The 21,594-nt window shown below is 39.2% G+C and overlaps 1 protein-coding gene across 2 annotated transcripts in view; it reads right to left on the reverse strand.

Annotated features, from left to right (window-relative positions):
- Window positions 1-21,594, reverse strand: part of fam13a (family with sequence similarity 13 member A) — a 280,149-nt gene that overhangs the window by 219,751 nt on the left and 38,804 nt on the right. For both annotated transcript variants that reach the window (XM_059965405.1, XM_059965404.1), the window contains exon 4: window positions 2,042-2,213. In XM_059965405.1, coding sequence (XP_059821388.1) covers window positions 2,042-2,213 — 172 coding nt within the window. The remainder of the gene's footprint in view (window positions 1-2,041; window positions 2,214-21,594) is intronic.

A 21,594-nucleotide genomic window follows, 5' to 3' on the forward strand; every position in this document is an offset into this window, starting at 1 on the left:
TTATCCTTTATCTGTATTTTATATTTTACTTGCATTTTATACTTGGTCTCTTAGCTTTTTTGTATCTCATGCCTTGAGTTCGACAGGCTCACCTTTCACTTTGACTTCCTTGCCTTGCGTTTCCATTGTCCTGTCATGTGTTTTGACTCCTGCATTTTGACTCCTCTGTTTTGTGACTTTCCTGTTGTGTATCTCTGCTGTCTTGTGTCTCTCAGTGATTTGTACTTAGTCCAGCTCAATCATCCTATTGTTCACTGACCTGCGCTGGTTCCTGATTAAGTATCACCTTGACTTAAAATTTTCAATCAAATCCCTTCATGGCTTCATTTCTCTCCCCACGGATGTATTCTCCTCCATCCATGTAATTCTCCCAGATATTTGTATACCCTATTTCTGGCCGTTTGAACATCTCTGGATTCAAACCTTCCACTCTAGAATTTGAATTATCAGATGTCAAGTCTTTAAGCTCTGTAGATTTTTCCCTAAACCTCCCCATTTTACATCACTTTCTTTGACAAGCCAATCACATTGGCCATACCTTTAATTAACTGCTCCAGTATCTTCTTATGCCGTTTGGTACCAAATTTTACCCACTCTGGGATGTTTTACAGATAGGATCTTTATGGCATTTTACAGAAGTGTATCCCAGTTTCTTAACTTAGCAATCTCCAAAACACCCCAAGAGATACAGCAGGATGCATGGAATATCTGGTGACATAACTCCTTCACTGAATTTCAGGACTACATTAGTGATGATTTCAACATCCCAAAGACACCTATATTAAGTGTAATGTTCAATCAACATTGCTACACTTACACTTTAACCTTTAATCTCCTCCTCAACAACATACTTATCTAGCTTTTGTTTAGATAAATTACTTGGGGAGAGGTGAATCAATTTATCTCCATTGTTAACTCTGTACTACGTGCATTAGTTCTCCTGATAACAGTTTTACTCAAGCATTCTTGTTTTCATTTACACCATACCTCTCATCAAGCTGAACACGTCCCTTCCAAAGTTTACCTCCTACAAAGTCTTCCTCCTATTACCACATCTTACTCTTTATAGCCACATTAAGAAGACAACTACAAATATGTCAAATGAGACCCTCCCAATGCCTCCAATCTTAAGTTAAATACCCTATGGATACGATTAGATTGCTGGTTATGCAATATATGAATAATCTGAATAGGAATTTTACCAAAGGACTCGCTTCTCTAAAGTGCACAATAGCATAGCTTTGACTCCAGAAAATGTTCAAATAGGAATCAGTTTGCCATTGCCAATTCGATCAGTATGTTCGGCCTAGATGCCTGAGAAATGAAGGCAGAAAATGCTAGAAACATTCAGCAGGTCGGGGGTACATGTGGAAAGAAAATCATTTCAAGCCAAAGACAGTTTGATTTGAAACATTAATTTGGTTTTTCCCTCCACAGATGGTGGAGATGGTGATCTGCTGACTGTTCCTAGCACTTCTATTTGATGAATTAATCCCATGTAGCATGCTCAGTGTGCTGAATCAGGCAACAAATGGTGTTCTAGAAATGGGATAGTTTCAATCTGAGCTTCAGGAAGTGAAGTCACATCCCACTTTACACCCGTACAACCAGATGTAGTAACACGTAGACATCAAACTTCACTTTCTGCATTTCATAATGCAGTCAAGAAAAGCAAACTTTACACTATATGTACAATTAGTATCTCCAGGAGAAAATGCCTGTGGAATTCCACCTGCCGTTGGCTCTTAAAGATATAAATTTTGATGACTACAAATGTCGGGGAAACCATTTAACTTGATCTGTCCCTTGGCTAGTTATCCAAAGGGTTCATGTTACCACCTTTTGTTATATACCCCCAATTTTGAAATGTCATATTGTTAAAGCCAGAGAGTAAGAATGAACATGGCTATCTGCCAACTGCCAACTCAGGAGTCTAACTAAAATCTAACCATTGCATTTAGAGGCATTGAAACAAAATTCCTTGTGTGATCAAAGCAGTAAACATGAATTATTGGAAGTGAGAGGTTTTCACTGGACTTACTGAAATATATTAGGACCAAAGACGGTGGCAAGGTTGTAAATAGTCATTCGATTGGTCCTGTGCTCTGCAGCAACCAGAGTCAGAAAGTGGCACAGAAACTTCAGCAGACAGTAATTAACTTCCGGGAGCTGCTTTAGAAGCCCTCGTAATTCTTCCTGATTTCCACTGTGGTCTGGAATATAAATGAGAAAGTACATCATTTGAGCTCGAGTAAAAGAGTAAACAAAGACCCTGCTGGTCTTATTGAATCCTACAATGAGAGTCATAGAACACTACGGCATAGAAACAAGCCCTTTGGCCCATCTAATGCCACACATAAGGCTGCTTGCCAAGCTAAGAGCCCATGGTATTACAGGAAAGTTACTAACATGGTTAGAGTATTGGCTGACTGGTAGGAGGTAGAGAGTAGGAATAAAAGGATCCTTTTCTGGTTGGCTGCCAGTGATTAGTGGTGTTCCGCAGGGGTCGGTTTGGAGACAACTTCTTTTTATGCTGTATACAAATGATTTAAATGAAACACAAAGTTGGAAAATGCATGGTCATGCACTTTGGTAGTGCAGACTATTTTCTAAACGGGGAGAAAACAAGGAATCTGAGATGCAGACGGACTTGGGAGTCCTTGTGCAAAACACCCTGAAGGTTAACTTGCAGGTTGAGTCAGTGGTGAGGAAGGCAAATGAAATATTAGTGTGCTGTCTTTACGACAGTTATTTAGTTTATAATATTTTCGCTTAGTAATTCATTCAATAGTATTTTCTAGTTAGAATTAGAAGTGTTTAAAGTATATTCATTGCATGTAAAATATATCGGCATGCGATGACGTCACATCCGGTTTCGCCGCGTCTTGTGGGAAAACACCGGTTTGAAATTAGCGCGAGGGTGGGGGCTTTTCCACGAGGCTCACCTGAGCACAAGCAGTTTTGCAGGCATGAGAAATCACAGTGAGAGCAACGCTGTAAGTTAATAGATAATCGATATATTGAACTAAGATGTTAATAGTGATCCTGTTAGAGGTAACGTCGGTAGATAATGTTTATGCTTTCGTTAGTTAAAGAGTCGCGGATAGTTTGCATGGAAGTGTATTTAAAGTAGTCAATGGAGCAGGTAAACTCTCCCTGTATACTGCACCTTAGTGTAATGTAGTTATAGTCACCTTTGCAAGTATTTACACTTGAAATGTGATATTAAGGAAGGAACAAATACTGTATCAATCTTGTATTGTTTTATCAACAGTTTTCACCATATGTTAATGTGAAGAGTGAACAGTAAATGGTTAATCTTACTGCGATCTGGTTCTTATTAACTGTGGTTTATCCGGACGTTAAATTCGGCGTTTCGTTACACCCGAAGGAGAACGTGACAATTAGCATTCATTTCAAGACATCTAGAATACAAGAGCAAGGATATGATGCTGAGGCTTTATAAGACACTGGTGAGGCCTCACCTTGAGTATTGTGAACAGTTTTGAGCACCTCATTTTAGAAAAGATGTGCTGGCATTGGAGAGGGTCCAGAGGAGGTTCACAAGGATGATTCCAGGAATGAAAGGGTTATCATATGAGGAACATTTCATAGCTCTGGGTCTGTACTCACTGGAATTCAGAAGGATGAGAGGGGATCTCAAAGGTTGAAAGGCCTAAACAGAGTAGATGTGAAAAACATGTTGTCCATGGTGGGAGAGTCTAGGACGAGAGGGCATAGCCTCAGGATAGAGAGGCGCCTTTCAAAACAGAGATGCAGAGAAATTTCTTTAGCCAGAGGGTGGTGAATTTGTTGCCACATGCCACTGTGGAGGCCAGGTTGTTGGGTGTATTTAAGACCGAGATTGATAGGTTCTTGATTGGACATGGCATCAAGGTTACAGGGAGATGGCCAAGAACTGAGGTTGAGGAGGCGATTAAAAAAAATGATCAGCCATGTTTGAATGGTGGAGCAAACTCCATGGGCCAGATGGCCTAATTCTGCTCCTATAACTTATGGTCTAATTCATGCCAAACTATTACTCTGTCTAGTCCCATCGACCTGACTATAGTCCTCCATAACCCTTCCATCCAAGTACCTATCTAAATTTCTCTTCAATGTTGAAATCAAACCTGCACACACCATTTCTGCTGGCATATTGTTCTACCTTCTGAGCAAAGATCTCCCTCATTTTCCTCTTAAACATTTCAGCTTTCACCCATAACTCATGACTTCTAGTTTGAGTCTCACCCAACCTCAGTGGAAAAAAGCTGCTTGTAGTTACTCTGTGAATTCCTCTCATAATAATTTTGGATACCAATTGTTATTGCACATTGAACATAAGGATCTACTCCTTTTAAATCTACTCATCTTTTTTTCTCCAGTCCTGCTGAGGGCCTTAGCCTGAACTATTGACTGTACTCATTTCCATGAAGGCTGCCTGGCCTGCTGAGTTCCTCCAGCATTTTGTGTGTTGCTAGGATTTCCAGCATCTGCAGATTTTCTCTTGTTTGTGATGGGACCCTGTGCTTCTAATTCAAATAATTACATTTGCATTGCCTGACACTTGCAGGAAGGAGAGAAGCTACTTCTCCCCGCCCTCCCCCAGCTGATAACTGGGAAGCGGGGCAAATAATGGCAATTGGGATTTATCTCAGACAAGTGTGTGAAGTGTTGCATTTTGATCAGTAAATTAGAGGAGGACTGAAACATTAAAAGGTAGGGTCCTGGAGAGTCCTATAGAATAGCAAGAGCTAGGGGGTGCAGGTCGTAGACGACAAAAGAGTTGTAGATGAGTGCGTCACCACAAAATCACTCAGACTTCCATAACCAGAAGCCTTAGATGAACCAGGAGATCCATAATCTGGTGAGGGCCAGTGCAGTGACATTCAAGTCTGGCAACCAAGTTAAATACATGTGGTCCCAGGAACGATCTCCAGGAAGACATCTCACGTGTGACAAGGCAGTTCTGGACCAAATGTGAATCGCTGAAGGATGCTAAGCAGCTGTGAAAGGGCTTGAATGCCATTACCTCTTACAGGTTAGGACATGAACGGCACAGCTTTGTGAGCCGAAGGGCCTGTATTGTGCTGTAGGTTTTCTATGTTTCTAAAATAAAACTAAGTGACATAGGTGACAACTAGACTTTGTTCCAAGATGAGCTCAATGCCTTCTATTCTTGCTTTGACCAGCAAAACATGGAGGAACCTTTACAAATACCAACAGCAGCAGATGACCCAGTGATTTTGGTCTCTGAGGTCGCCATGAGAGCATTCTTCAGGAGGGTGAACCCTTGGAGAGCACACAGTTCTAAGGGGTTCCATGGCCAATCTAAAGTCCTGTGCTTATCAATTAGCTGGAGTTTTCACCGATATCTTTAACTTCTCACTTTGGCAGTCTAAGGTACCCACCTGCTTCAAGCAGGCTTCAATTATACCAGTGCTTAAAAACAAATTGGTAACCTGCCTCAATGACTTTTGTCCAGTAGCGCTTACATCTAGAAAGATGAAGTGCTTTGAGAGATTGCTAATGAACTCCCGCCTTAGAAACAATGTGGATCCACTCCAATTTGCCTACCAGCATGTCTATAGCAGATGCCATTCCATTGGCTCTTTACTCAACCTTGGCCTCAATACTGCCTTGTGCAATTCAATCCTCAATTTCCTTACTTGCAGACCCAAGTAATGTTGAATTAGAGACAACATTTCCTCCATAATCTTCATTAGCACAGGTGCACCACAAGGCTGTGCAATTCGCCCCCTACTCTATTCACTTTATACTTATGATTGGCACTGCTCCAATGCCATATTTAAGTTTGCTGACGACACCATTGACCGAATCAAAGGTGGCGACGAGTCAGCATTTCGGAGGGAGATTGAAAATCTGGCTGAGTGGTGCCACAACAACCTGTCACTTAATGTCAGCAAGACCAAGGAGCTGAATATTGACTTGAGGAGGAGGAAACTGAAGCTCTATGAGCTTTTGCTTATTGGGGGATCAGGGGTGGACAGCGTCAGCAACTTGAAATTCTTCATCACCAAACTTCTATGTGTGGTGGAGAGCATATTGACTGGTTGCATCACAGCCTGATATGGAAACACCAATACACTTGAGCAGAAAACCCGACAAAAAGTAGTCGATATGGCCCAGTCCACCACGATTTAAAGCCCTGCCCACCATTGAGCATATCTACACAGAGCTGTCACAGGAAAACAACATTCATAATCAAGAATCCTCACCACCCAGCCTATGCTCTCTTCTCACTGCTGCCACCAGGAAGAAGGTTCAGGAGTCTAGGAACCCACATCACCAAGTTCAGGAACAGTTATTACCTCTCAACTATCAGAGGAGATAACTTCACTCACCCCATCACTGAACCAATGGACTCACTTTCAAGGACTTTCCATCTCATGTTCCTGATATTTATTGCTTATTTATTTATGATTATTATTTATTTCTTTTTAGTGTTTGCACAGTTTGTTGTCTTTTGCACATTGGTTATTTGTCCATCTTGTTGGGTACAGTCTTGCACTGATTCTATTATGTTGCTTGGATTTTCTGTGAGTAACTGCAAGAAAATGAATCTTAGGGTTGTATATGGTGACATGTATGTACTTTGACTCTATATTTACTTTGAACTTTGAACTTAGCTCCCTGAAAGAGGCAACACTGGCAGACAGAGTAATGATACAGGCATTTGCCATACTTGGCCAACTGGGATGGCATTCTGCGACCATACAAGTGGTGAGACCACACTGAAGAGTATTCTGGTTGCTCAACAACAAGAAGGATTTAATTAAGCTGAAAAGGATGCAGAAAAGATTTGTGATGGTGTCACTAGAACAAGAGGACATAAGGAGAAGGTCAGAGTGTAGGAGGCTGAGGGGCAACCATTCGTGATCCTATGGCTTATGATCTTTGGCTACAGGTTTGTTTCCTCATAATACCTTCATCCGTCCCTGACAATATTTGACTCCAACCTCCACGCCTCACACAAATACCAGCCCCACACCATTACTTGTTGTTTTGGGATCTGGAGCAGAGCACAAATAAATGTGAATCATTTGGCACCATACAGTACATTTAAGGTGGATGTTGTGTGTGCCAATCCCTGGACAAAATAACGGCTATATATTATAGACTGCTTCCAGTTCTATTCCGTTCAGTGGATCTATCGGAGCGAAGTATATCTTGGCACTATCATGTGTTATTCATTTATCAGAAATAGAACCTATGACAGGAAAAGGTCATGCCAAACTAATTAACCTAATGACACAATCCTTTCTGTCTGCACATGGCACATGTCCCTCTATTCTCTGCATATCCGTGTGCCTAGCTAAATGCCTTTTAAATGTCATTATTATATCTATATACCTTGAACACTTCCCATAACAGTTCATTTCAGACACCTACTACTTTTTTGTGTTTAATATCTTGCCTCCCATGTCTCTGAACTTTTCCCCATTCACCTCCAGAAACTGCAGAGGATAACTCTTCACCCCATTCTCCCTTGCAGCAAAACAAAGCACAACATCTTTGAAAATACCCAAATGATACGATTAAAAAAAAAGAAAATTCACCAGCACTGTGGATGCTCTTCACCAGGATTCACTGAAATTATCTAAATCTGCTCTCAGTCTCAGTTTCTCCTACCTTCTCCTGTCTTAAAAACCTGATGTCGAAAATGAAATAAAAATATAAAATGCTGAAAGCACTCAGTAGGTTAGGCAGCATCTGCACAGAGAGAGAAACAGAATTAACATTTCAAGTGCATAATGGATCCATCTTCAATTTGAAACATTAACTTTGCTTCCATTTCCACAGATGCTGTCTATTCTATTTGCTGAGTATTTTCAGTGTTTTCTAATGTTAGCTGAATTTCTTTCTCATTCTTTACAAATATGAAATAATCACAACATGTTTTCTAAACCCAGGACCAGTTCTGGTTTGTAAGTGACAATATATGCTAATAGTCTTTTCCCCAGCAAGGGAAGTCCAAATCTAGGAGGCATAGGTTTAGGATAAGAAGGGAAAGACTTAAGAGAGACCAGAGAGGCAATTTTATAAGACAAAGGGTGGTGTGTATATGAAATGAGTTGATGGAGGAAGTGGTTACGGCAGGTACAATAGTATCATTTAAGAAGCACTTGAATAGGTAACTGGGAGGAGGGGGTAGGCTGGGGCTCAGAGGGATGTGGTTAAAACTCAGGAAATAGTAAGTGGCAGAGCAGATAACAAAATGTCATGGACTGTAAGGCTGAAGGCCTGTACTCCATTCTGTGTTACACTATGATTTGTTTGCTGTTCTGCGAGGTGTCCTCTTCTCTAAGCTAAACTGTGGCTGTGACCTGCAACCTGGACCGGATGCAGTGACAAACTGGCTTTGTGGCTGTGAGCTTACTTTCGTGAACTTTAGTTCTGAATGTTAAATGCTGACTTTTCATTGCTTGATCAATTTGTTTCTCTTTGCATACATTGGCTATTTGATAGTCTTTTTTAATGGGTTCTTTTGGGTTTCTGTATTTTGTGGCTGCCTGCAAGGAGGCAAACCTCAAGGTTGTATATAGTATACACTCTTTGAAAATAAATACGCTTTAAACTTTGACTCTACTTCTCTAAGACCATGTCTCCTTGTGAATTTAGAAAATGGTGCCAGTCGAAATAAAGAATTTTCTGGCCATTCATTGCTGATTGTAAGATCTTGCCGTGCATTTAATGCCTTACTGTCTTTCTTGTGCAGTACCAAATTGCCAGCAAAGTGTTTCAGGACTCTCTTAAATTATAAAAGGCTCAGTATAAATGCAATTCATTTTTTGCTGCATTAGCATAAGGTATCACAAGTGAAGAATAACTCTGAGGCACTCAATAATCATCAGTCCAGAGTCTTCCAAACTATAAACATTATACTCTCAGTGGCCACTTTCTCAAGTACATCTGTACACCTCACTAGTGCAAATATCTAATCAGCCAATCATATGGCAGCAACAAAATGCATAACGGCATGCAGACATGGTAAAGAGGTTCAGTTGCTGTTCAGACCAAGTATCAGAATGGTGACAAAATTTTGAACTTTGACCATGGAATGACTGTTGGTGCCAGATGGGGTGGTTTGAGTATCTCAGAAACTGCTGATCTCCTTGGATTTTCATGCACAACAATCTCTAGAGTTAACAGAGGATGGTGCGAAAAACAAAAAAAACTCCAGTGAGTGGACAATATCCAGTTCTGTGGGCAGCAAAGTGCCTTGTAATAAGACTATAAGATATAGGAGCAGAATTAAGCCACTTGGCACATTGACTCTGCTCCGCCGTACATAAAGACTTAGTCTTCAGAACTGCCTGTGGCAAAGAATTCCACAGATTCACCACAATCTGGCTAAAGAAATTCCTCATCTTCTTTCTAAAAAGATACCTCTCTATTCTGAGGCTGTGTCATGGGCTCTCCCACCATTGGAAACATCCTCCCCACACCCACTCTATCAAAGCCTTTCTCCATTCAATAGGTTTCAATGAGGTCACCCCTCATTTTTCTAAGTTCCAGTGAATACAGGCTCGGAGCCATCAAACACTCTTCATCTGACAAGCCATTCAATCCTGGAATCAGTTTCATGAACCTCCTTTAAACCCTCTTCAGTTTCAGCACATCCTTTCCTAGGTAAGGGGCCCAAACGTTCCCACAATACTCCAACTGAGGCCTCATCAGTGCTTTCTGAAGTTTCAGCATCACATCCTTGCTTTTATATTCTACTCCTCTTGAAATGAACGCATTTGCGTTCCTCACCACAGACTCAACCTGCAAATTAACCTTTTGGGAATCCTGCACAAGACCACCAAATCCCTTTGCATCTCAGTTTTTTGTATTTTCTCTCCATTTAAAAAATAGTCAACCCTTTCATTTCTTCTACCAACGTGCATGGCCATACACTTTCCAACACTATTCCATTTGCTATTTCTTTACCTATTCTTCTAATCTGTCTAAATCCTTGTCGCCTTGCTATTTCTCAAAACTATTTGCCCCTCCACCTATCTTCATATCATCTGCAAACTTTGCAACAAAACTATCAATTCCATCATCCAACCAGAAAAGGCTTCCTTTATTCCCACTCTTTGTTTCCTGCCAATCAGCTACTTCTTTATCCATGCTCACATCTTTCCTGTAATACCATGGGCTCATAGCTTGTTAAGTAGTCTCATGTGTGACATCTTGTCAAAGACCTTCTGAAAATCCAAGTACATAACATCATCTGATTCTCCTTTGTCTATACTGCTTTTTATTTCTTCAAAGAATTCTGTCTTCAAATAGCCCATAGTCAGGCAAAACTTTCCCTTGAGGAAATCATGCTGATTACAGACTATTTTATCATGTACCTCCAAGTACCCTGAGACCTCATCCTTAGTAATAGATACCTACATCTTCCAAACATCTGTGGCCAGGTGACTGGTCCATAGTTTCCTTTCTTCTGCCTCTGCACAACACGTCAAACTTTGAAGTGGATGGGCAACAACAGTAGAAGTACACGGGCATTCGCTCAGGAAACACTTATTAGGTAGACGAGGATTCAAGCTTGCTATACCAGAAGATCGTGAGAAGGAAATGGGAGTTTGGGGAAGTTTCCAACTGAATCACATTTACAAGAAGCTCAGTTTAAAAGACAGAGACACCATTCTTCAGCAAGAATTACATTTTGATCTGTTTCAGAATAAAACAGTTGTTTCAGTATTGACTATACATGGTGTAGCATTTCAATCCAAAGGCTAAACTTGGAATATCACAAAGGAGGTGATTAAGCGTTTCTCTTTGCCAAATGTTTTGAGACACAGTTATCATCTGACTTGATGCTAATCGCTCCTGAATATGCATCAGGCCAAACATTGGAAGGTCAGCTGATGCAATGGCTTTGTTTCAATCTTCATGTGACAGTATCTTCTGCCTCTCAGACCTTACCAGTCAAAATAACTTCTTTCTCCCTGGTGAGATTGCTGTGCACAGTTTACATAATGAGGACAATAATAGCACAACGTTCACTGCAAACAATTTCACCAATTCTTTATTAGTACTGCTAGGCAGCTACGAGTTACTGACCTCAAAAGGAAAACCTTTATTTAAGTAACAAAGATGGGAGTGGGACCAACAGGACAGGTCTTTTCATAAGCTAGTACAGGCACGATGGGATGAGTGCTCTCCTTTTATGCCGCCTGAGATTGGAACTACAGTTCTGGAACCAGCTATTTGTCTAGAGTAGCTGGGTTGGACAGAAAATGTTTGCATTAATAGTTGTGAAAGGGTCTGTACCAGGGTAGGTCACAGTTTTGAGGTAATTTTTGGAAGAGGAGGCCTGGCCACACCATCCAAAGACTCTGCTTTGTCTAACACGGCCTGCAGTAATTGCTACCAGAAAGTAGGCTGGGAAATGGGCTTCCACAGGAATTCTTACTGTGTTCTGTAGTGTTGGCATTTGGTGTGGTGTTGCTCTGTAACCTCTACCACAGGCAGCAAGCTCCTCAATACCAGAGTGTATAAAGATTACAAAGCAGGGAAAAGTTGGAAGATGACAGACTGATAAATTGTTGAGTGCCCTGTCTGTTTTCTGAAGCGAATCTTCCGAAAATCATCACCTATTTGGCACTCCCTGCAGAAGAAATCCTGAGGGAGAATTCACTCAATAATAAAAAACGCCAGAAGTACTCAGCAAAACATGCCACATATCACATCCAGTCAGAGCTGCCAATCTGATGCAAAGCTAAACACAGCTTCTCACCCCACAATATTTTATTTCAGTTTTCCAGTGTTTATGACATGTTGCTTCAGACTCTCTGGATAATGCTGCTTAAAGCCAGCACAGGAAACCTTAATGATGTCAGCTGGGCAGGGACTCTGCAGCATAACAAACATGCCTGATGTCAGTGGGAAGAGAACCTGAGATGTGACTCAAAAAGGAAGCAGTAAGAGAAAGTTGCTTTGGTGCCCAGTTCTTCCCACACTCACCTTAGCACTCATCACCCTGTACCTTTCCCCTCCTTTAACCCTCCTATAAAAGACTGATGAAATAAATTTCTAGACAGTCTTCATGATTGTCATACAACCTTGTCGATTTGTCATGTGTAAACTTACTGGTCCATTTCCTGCTTTTCACAGTGAATACGATTCAAAATTATTTGACTGGTTTTAAAGTGCTTTGAAGATAGTCCAAAGGCATGATCAAACCATGCCCTATAAGTCCATCATGTTTTCTCTGAGAGTTTATTTTCCAATAACCAAAGTGGAATGGACTGATCAAACAATTTCACTGACAAAAATGACTGCATGATAACAAACTCTGATATGATCTTATTGTTAAATAACATACCTTATGGACATGCAATTCTGTATTGTAAAATTAAGATTACCCTGTTATCTAAATTACTTCTGGCTTGCTGTTACGTCTGAGTTCATCAGATGCTCATCCCATTCCCCGAAATGTGCCCAGGTATTCCAACAGCGTGGAATTAACTATTCTACTCCAGCAATTATTCCCAATAAATCAGACAGAGAGAGCAAGCTGCCTTCCAACAGAAAGCATTACTTTGGTAACCTGATTCATAAATTAAACCTTTCCCTCAACAGCTCCCAGAATAACTGTAGACTTAATGTCGAGGATTTCAAAGATTAGCTTTGCATTTTATTTTTGTCTCAAGATAATTTTTGTTGACGGTGCTGATTATTTGTCCCTCCTGCACAAGGTCGTTCAGTGATATTCTGGCACCCAACAAGTCAACACAATAATTCTTTAGTTGGCATAACAGGGTAGAAGATAAAGCAAAATTATTACAAGAGAGCAAGTTATTGGGTGTAAACAATTTAACTATCAAGGCAGATTCTTCCCCTGCCCATCATTAAATCAACTTGAAATTAACCCCTAAAGCATATCAATTTGAACTTGATAGACATTTAAAAGTTTGGAACTACTTTTTCCACCGGATTCAAATATGGACTGGAAATGGAAGGGCCGATGCTGCCAGATTCTCACTACCTTGAAGTCCAGTCTTTGAAAGACGGGGATTTTATTGCTAAGTTTTCGACAGGAACCTGCCCCACAGTTTCCTGCACATAGATCCAGTGGTATCACTTGCTGCCGAAGTCCCGTGATGCTGACTACTTTCAAAGCACACAGAGCACTGCAGCCCAGGAATGGGTCCTTCAGCCAATGGTGTCTGTGCTTAACATGATGCCAACGTAAACCACACTTCTGTCTGCATATGATTTATATCCCTACATTCTCTGCCTGTTCACGTAGATATCTAAATATCTTTTAAATATTGCTGGTTAGTCTACTTCTATCATCTTTCCTAGTAGCACATTACAGGCACCCATGACTCTGTTTAAAAAAACTTATCCTTCATATCTCCTTTAAACTTCCCTCCTTACATTAAATATGTATCCTCGAATATTTTTGCATATGCACCCCAGGAGAAAGATTCTGATTGTCTACCCTGTCAATATCCATCTTAATCTTATATTCCTCATCCTGTCCATCATGAGTTATGCAAGTGACAGCAGCAGACGTACACTGCTGTCTGAGCACTGGCATACTTGCCCATGTGAGAAAACGGTGGGTTCAAATTTTGCTCCAGAGATAATACCCTTCAACCATATGGCACCTAAACCAGCGTGAATAACTTAACTCACCTCAACACTGAGCTGATATCAAAACTCATGTTCTAGACTTCCGGTAAGATGGTGATTGTTTAGTCGCTTCAAACTTTTGCTCCGTTATATTTCTTATCTTCGCACTATGTGTCTCCCTTTTTAAACCTTAGTTCGTTATTTTATTTGTTTTTTTTTATCTGCCTGCGAATAAGTCTATCTTATAATGGCTACAAAAAATACTAAACGCGGGAAAAAAGAAACGTCCACGTCTCTGTCAGCCGAGATTCTCTCTATCCTGGAACAGAATCGACAAGACATTCTAACTGATATCAAGACTGAATATAGAGCCTCTATCAGTCAGCTGGAGTCAAAATTGGATCAGGTTAATGCCAGAGTGGATGACCAAGCCGAACATTTATCTCGTATCGACCTGACCTCTGAAGATTTAAAACGCCGCGCTCAGGATCTGGAAACTCTCTGCTCCAAATTAACAGAGCAAAACAGCAAACTTACTTCCAAAATGGCGGATCTCAAAAATCGGAGCAGGCGCTGCAATCTGTGAATTCTCAGTTTGCCGGAGGCCACCGAAACGGGTTCTTCCGTTGAATTTTTCTCTTCTTTTCTGTGAGATTTTTGGGAAAGAATTTCTCCCGACTCCACCTGAGCTAGAAAGAGCTCATAGGGTCTACGTCCCTCGAGCTGCTTTGGGTTTCAGACCACGGCTAATTATCCTGTGTTTCCATCGATATCAGGTGAAAAACCGTTTGGTTAGGGAGGCACGTCGAAAAGGTACTCTGACCTTCTGTAATAATACCATTCGTATTGTGGAAGATTATGCCCCCCAGGTTCTGAAGATGCGTGCCGAGTTCAAAGGCGTTATGAAAGTGCTCTTTAATCGTGGATTCAAACCTTCTCTTCGTAATCCTGCCGACCTTCGAATTACGCTTACGACTGGAGAATATAAGTGGTTTAAATCAGTTAAGGAGGCTGAGTTGTTTGTTGGAAATCTTCCAGCCATCTTGACTTCTTTGGACCTGGTTTGATTTTCTAAAATGGCTGATAAGTATTTCTTGAACTAAAGTTTTTTTTTTGCGAACTCAGACTCAACTTGAATAACTTAGACATTAACTTCTGAGATTCTAAGGGTTCTAGTTAGTCTCTCCCTGGACTTGGTGAGATTTTCTTAAATAGATGATTTAAATTTAATGTTTCCCTGTGGTCTTAGATTTTACTTGTGTAATTTACTCTACTTTTGAATAACTTTAAGTATAGAGAACTACAATTGATCTTAATTTGTTTCGGAGGCTTGGAGTTTCTTATTGAAGGTCTCCCTGTCGGTTTACAGTATAAGACTTGCCTTTTTTCTTAAATGGCTGATATGTAAATATAAATATAAAAGTTTATATAAATATAAATATAAAAGTTCCCCCTTTTTCTTTCCCCCTTTATCTTTCCTTTTCAATTTTTCATAGTTTCTCGCGGGTAGGTTAGCTCGATTATCTTTTTGTATTAAGTTTTACATTTTTTTCTGATGAAGTTGTTCCTATTTGTAATTTTGCTTTCCAGTGCATAAATTGGTTAGTATTTGCTATCTTATTTACACGAAGCTTATGTTAATGTTACGGAATTGGAAGTTGTTTTTGGGGTATCATTTTTTTTGTAGAGCTTGTTGCTTTTTTGGGTAGCCATCTAGCTTTGGGTTGCAAGGGTGGGGTGGGTTCTCCAGTCCCAACACTATTTATTGTTTTTTCTGTTTTTCCTTGTTATTCAGGACATGTTTGTGTCCTGATCTTATTGATTTATGTTTATGTTTTTGCTCCCAGACTGTTATTGCAATGGTTGATTTTATATATGCCTACTACCTTTTACGTATTAACAATTGATAATGGTTAATACATTGAAATTTGTGAGCTGGAATGTAAAGGGATTGAATCATCCTGTTAAAAGAAGGAAGGCCTTCTCCCATATTAAGCAACTTAAAGCTGATATTGCTTTCCTTCAAGAAACTCATATTCGTAGTTTTGATCATTCTCGGCTTATGTCAAAGTGGGTGGGTCAGCATTTTCATTCATCCTTCCCAGCCAAAGCTTTGGGGGGGGGGGGGTGGGTTTCCATTCTTATTAACTCAAATATTCCTTTTGAGCTCCATAGTAAGGTATCTGATACAAATGGCCATTTTATTATTTTTGGTAAATTATATAACATTTAAGTTGTACTAGCTAACCTGTATGCTCCCAACTCTGATGATGTTAACTTTTTTGGACATTTTTTTTTCCTCATTACCAGATCTGAATTTATATTCTCTTATATTGGGTGGCGACTTCAACTGCTGGTTAGACCCAAATTTGGATCGATCATCCCATTACTAGATCACCTACTAAATCTGCTTTAGCTATTCACTCTTTTCTTTCCAACTATGGTACCTCTGATATATGGCATTTCCTTCATCCGACTGAAAGATTATTTGTAATTTTTTCACATGTTCACCATACCTTTACTAGAATTGACTACTTTTTAACTGATAATCAACTTATTTCACTTGTCCATTCTTGTGACTATCAGAGTATACTGATCTCTGATCATGCCCCAGTTACTTTGCTTGTAAATTTTCCTGGTCTCCCTCAGAGGAATAAACATTGGCGTCTTAACCCGACTTTATTATCGGATGATGATTTTCTAAAATTTATTAAGGATCAGATAATTTTTTTAAAACACTACTACATCATCTGTAATTTCATTCCAGATTGTCTGGGATACTATGAAAGTATATTTGAGGGGTCAAATAATTTCATATACAGCAAATCTTAACAGAAAGTCCTGTATAGAGCGATTAGACTTAATTAATCAGATTAAAGAATTAGATCAATTATATGCTCAGACTAAAAACCCCAAATTATATAAGAAGCATGTAGAACTTCAAACTAAATTTGACCTTCTCTCTACTCAACCAGTTGAACTTCAACTTCTTGAAAGTAAGAGTCGCTTTTATATTCATGGTGATAAATCTGGTAAATTTCTAGTTAATCAGTTGAGATGTTCTAAAGCTAAACAACATATTACAAAGATCTGGAAGGAGAACGGGGATATTACATCGAATCACTCAGAAATTAATGACATATTTTAAAAATTTTTATTCTCGGCTTTATTCCTCTGAATCGCTGAATGAGAATATTTCTGTTGATCTTTTTTTAAATAGCTTGAATATCCCTTCGCTTTCATCTGATTCTAAAGCAAAACTTAATGAGTCTATATCATGAGAAGAAATATCTTTTGCAATCTCTGCACTGTCCTCAGGCAAATCTCCTGGACCTGATGGGTTCCCCGTAGAAATTTATAAATCATTCTCTTCACTTCTTTCACCTCAGTAACTCTCAGTACTATCTGACTCATTTAACTATGGTAAATTGCCACCCTCATTTAATGAGGCATGTATTATTCTTTTATTAAAAAAGGGCAAAGATCCAACAGAGTGTTCCTCATACAGGCTGATTTCTTTGCTCAATGTTGATGTTAAAATTTTGGCCAAAGTTTTGGCTCATAGATTAGAAACTGTTATACTTTCTATTATTTCTGATAATCAAACCGGTTTTATTAAAAATCGTCTTCCTTTTTTTAATATATGGCATTTATTCAATATTTTATATTCACCTTCAACTGGGACTCCTGAATGCGTTATCTCTCTCGATGCAGAGAAAGCATTTGATCATATAGAGTGGAACTACCTCCTTGCGGTTTTAGAAAAATTTGACCTTGGTGAAAGTTTTATCTCTTGGATCAAATTGCTATATTTATGTACTACCGCCTCCGTTTTGACTAATTCTCAGCAATCCCAGTTATTTAACCGTAAATGTGGCACCTGTCAAGGATGCCCCTTAAGTCCCTTTCTTTTTGATTTGGCTGTAGAGCCTCTGGCGATTGCATTTTGAAGCTGTCCTGAATTGACTGGGATTTGGAGAGGGGGTGTTGAGCATAAAGTTTCTCTTTATGCTGATGATCTATTACTTTTTCTTTCAAATCCGTCCACATCCTTACCTCCAATGTTTTCACTTCTTGATCAATTTAGCCAGTTTTCTGGCTATAAACTTAATTTACATAAGAGTGACCTTTTCTGAATTAATAAAGAAACACAAGTATTAACATTCCACAACCTCCCCTTTAAAGTAGCTGATAATCAATTTACCTACCTTGGTATTACAGTTACAAGGAAGTTTAAAGATCTTTTTTGTGAAAATTTTGCCAATCTTTCGTATTCTACAAAACAGAGTTTGTCACAATGGTCACCTCTATCTATGTACTTGGCAGGTCGTATTAATGTTATTAAAATGTATGTTCTCCCTAAATTTTTATATTTATTTCAATCTATTCTAAGTTTCATTTCTAAAACCTTTTTTGATTCCTTAGACTCTACTATTTTGTCCTATCTGTGGAAGAGTAAGCATTCTAGAATTAATAAAGTTTATCTTCAAAAATCTAAAAAAGAGGGTGGCATGGCCTTACCTGATTTTTGTCTATACTACTGGGCAGCAAACATTCGTTGTCTTATCTTCTGGTCTTTTTTTCATATCCAGTCTGATCGCACTAATTGGGTAGCAATGGAGCTGAATTCCACTAAAGATCTATCTATTTCTGCACTTTTTGGTTCTGCACTCCCTAGTAGTCTGTCTAGACTAATTGTTAATCCTCTTGTTAGACATACTTTGCGAATATGGGCCCAGTTTAGGAAATTTTATGGTTTTTATGGTTTTTCCCTTTCTAGTCCTATTTTACATAATCATCTTTTTCTACCTACTATGCATGACTCAACATTTTATGATTGGTATAGAAAGGGCATTAGGTATTTTGAGGATCTTTTTTTTTAAATCGATAATCGCTTTGCATCCTTTCAACAACTCTCTGCTAAATTCAATCTACCTAATGCCCATTTCTTTAGATATCTCCAAATTAGACATTTTATTAATCCTTTATTTCCCACCTTCCCTGAGATGCCTGAGAAAAATGCTATGGACTTATTTCTTTCTATTAATCCATTGGGTAAAGGCTTAATATCTTTTATTCGGAATAATTAGTATCCTTACGGCGTGCCGCTGTGGATAAAATTAGAAGGGCTTGGGAGCATGACTTAAATATCCTTTTATCTGATGAGGTTTGGTACTCGATTCTCAAATCGGTTAATTCAACTTCTCTTTGTGCTCACCACTTTTTTTTTCCAGTTTAAGATTGATCATAGGGTCCATATGTCCAAATCTAAACTATCTTGATTTTATCCTAATATTAGTCCTCTTTGTGATAAATGCAAAAGGAATCGCCACTTAGAACCTAACCCTTTAACTGCTCTGTTTGTTTCTTGGGTGAGACAGATATACGCTTGAGTTCAACTAAATGTCGAATATTATCTTTTGCTTCTCTCCTGGCTAGACGTCTAATTCTTCTCAGATGGAGAGATGTTGCCCCACCCACGCATGCTCAATGGCTTAACGATATCATGTCCTGTTTAGACCTTGAAAAAATTTATTATTCTATTCTTAATTCGGATATAAAGTTTCATAAGGTCTGGGGAACTTTTATTGAATATTTTCATAACTTTCCTTTCAATTAAGATTTTTTTCCCGTCCCTTGCTTTCAGCTTTTTTTTTGGTAGTAGGCATTATTATCTGCTGTTTTCAATTGTATTTACAGTTTTGGGGGTTTGAATGTTCTGATTTATATTTTTATATTTTGTTTTGGTTGGTCTGGAGTTTTTTTTGTGGGGTTTGGGGTGGACACTAACTTTACATGATTTCAACTTGGGTGCTTTTTCAATTATTTTATTTTGTATTATATTACTATTGTATGTTTATCTTGCACTGTACTAATTTCCTATTTTGTTTTGGGGGGTTTTGTGTTTGTAGTGTTCTAGAAAATGCATTAAAAATCAACTCTCAGGATTATGTATTTATCTGTTTGCTTGTTTAGTTTTTTTTGCACATTGGTTGTGTATAGTTTTAGGGTTATAAGGTTATAGTTTTTCATTGATTCTATTCTATTTCTTAGTTCTACTGTGAATGCCTGCAAATTTCTACTAATGTACTGTGGACAGCATTTTAACTGGATGAATTGCAGTCTGGTATGGGTGGGGTGGGGTTGACTACTGCACAATATTGAAGTAAGCTGCAGAGAGTTGTAAAATCCATCATAGGCAGCAGCCTTTGTAGCATCCAAGATATCTTCAAGGTGCAATGCTGCAAAAAGGTGGCGTAAATCATTAGAGACTCCCTCTACCTAGGACACGCCCACTTTTCACTGTTACCATCAGGAAGGAGGTACAGAAGGTTGAATGCATACACACAGTGATTCAGGAACAGCTTCTTCCCCTCTGCCAATTGATTTCTAAATGGACATTGAACACATGAACACTACCTCACTACTTTTTATTTCTGTTTTTGCACCAATTATTTAACTATTTAAAATGTATGTGTGTATTTCAGTTTTTTTTCTATGTCTTCATATATTGCATTATGCTACTGCAGCAAAGTTAACAAATTTCACGAGATATGCTGGTGATACTCTGATTTTGATCCTGAAAGTAAACCTCAAGGTAGTGTATGATGGCATGTACATACCTTGATAATAAATTCTCTTTGAAGTTTTGAAGTTTGATGTTGACACTTCAGTTTTGAGAGTCCAACATGAAGTGCAGGCAAGATTTAGGAAGATCCTGGCCCATGGGGGGGCAGCTGTTTTAAGTGTCTTAAATAGTTCTTCCCCCTTATTGGCCTGTGTCTCACGAGAACCAGCCCACTATTCCCATTCAACCACAACACCACTTATTCCAGCCCACAGTTTGAAAATGTATGGCTTCTACCATGCTCCTGTTGCTGCTGTGCTTCCATAAACTGGAATGGACCGTGACCTGTGACTTGGCTTCAGCTTGTGGAGGTGAAACCCCACCTTTGACTACCCTGATGGCCTCTGACACCTCAATAAATCAATGGCCTTTACCAATATTTCTATATGTCCCTCATTAAGAGTTAATTGACAAATATTTAAGTGATTAAAAATAAAACAATTAAATATTTTTTTCTCAGGAGTGTTTGTAACAAGAATTAATAAAGCCTCAATTTGTTATTTGTTCTTTATCCATTTCTTGTCTTGCCCACACCTTCGAGTTCCTTATTAACTGTCTGACTTGACCTTTGGCCTATTTCATGAGTCAGTGTCCACAGCTCTCTGAGGTACAGAATTCTAACAGTCATGACCTTCTGAGAGAAAAAAAAATCCTCATCTAATATGAAATTACAATGCTTTTCCTGACATCATGACCCCTAATTTTAGATTTCCAAAACAAGGGGAAACAGATTTTCAGCACTTTTCCTGCCATTCCTTGTAGAACCTTACAGCTTCTAAGGTCACCTCTCATTTTTCTAAATGCCAATGAATATTGTCCCAAGCTCCTCTACTTCTCCTCTAAAGCTAAAGCTAACCTCCTCACACCAGGGATCAACCTAGGAGTATTTTCTGATCGGCCTCTTTCAGAACTACATTCAACACCTCGCATAGCAGCACTATTACAGCACAGGGTGTTCTGGAGTTTGGAGTTCAATTCTCGTGCTGTAAGGAGTTTGTGCATTCTTTCCATGAATGGCATATTTTTTCCGGGTGCTCCGGTTTCCTCCCACAGCCCAAAGAAAGACCAGATAATAGGTTAATTGGACATTTTAAATTGTCCTGTGAAGAGGCTGGTGTTAAATAGGTGGGATGCTCGGCTGGAAGGGCCCGTTCTGTGCTGTATTTCCTTACCAAATCGGCAGGCTAGAAATCAATCAGGCATAAACCTCCTAAAGTCATTAAAGAGGCCTTCCAGCAGAGGTTGCCTTTCTTGAAATGACATGGCAAAGATGGCCACATCTCCAACAGGACTTCTACATCAACTGACGCTCCACGGCTTTACGCAGCTTTCTGCAATGAAATAACTGGGAAATCATGCTACTG

The sequence above is a fragment of the Hypanus sabinus genome, chromosome 3, assembly GCF_030144855.1.
Source record: "Hypanus sabinus isolate sHypSab1 chromosome 3, sHypSab1.hap1, whole genome shotgun sequence".
Classification (NCBI taxonomy): Eukaryota; Metazoa; Chordata; class Chondrichthyes; order Myliobatiformes; family Dasyatidae; genus Hypanus; species Hypanus sabinus.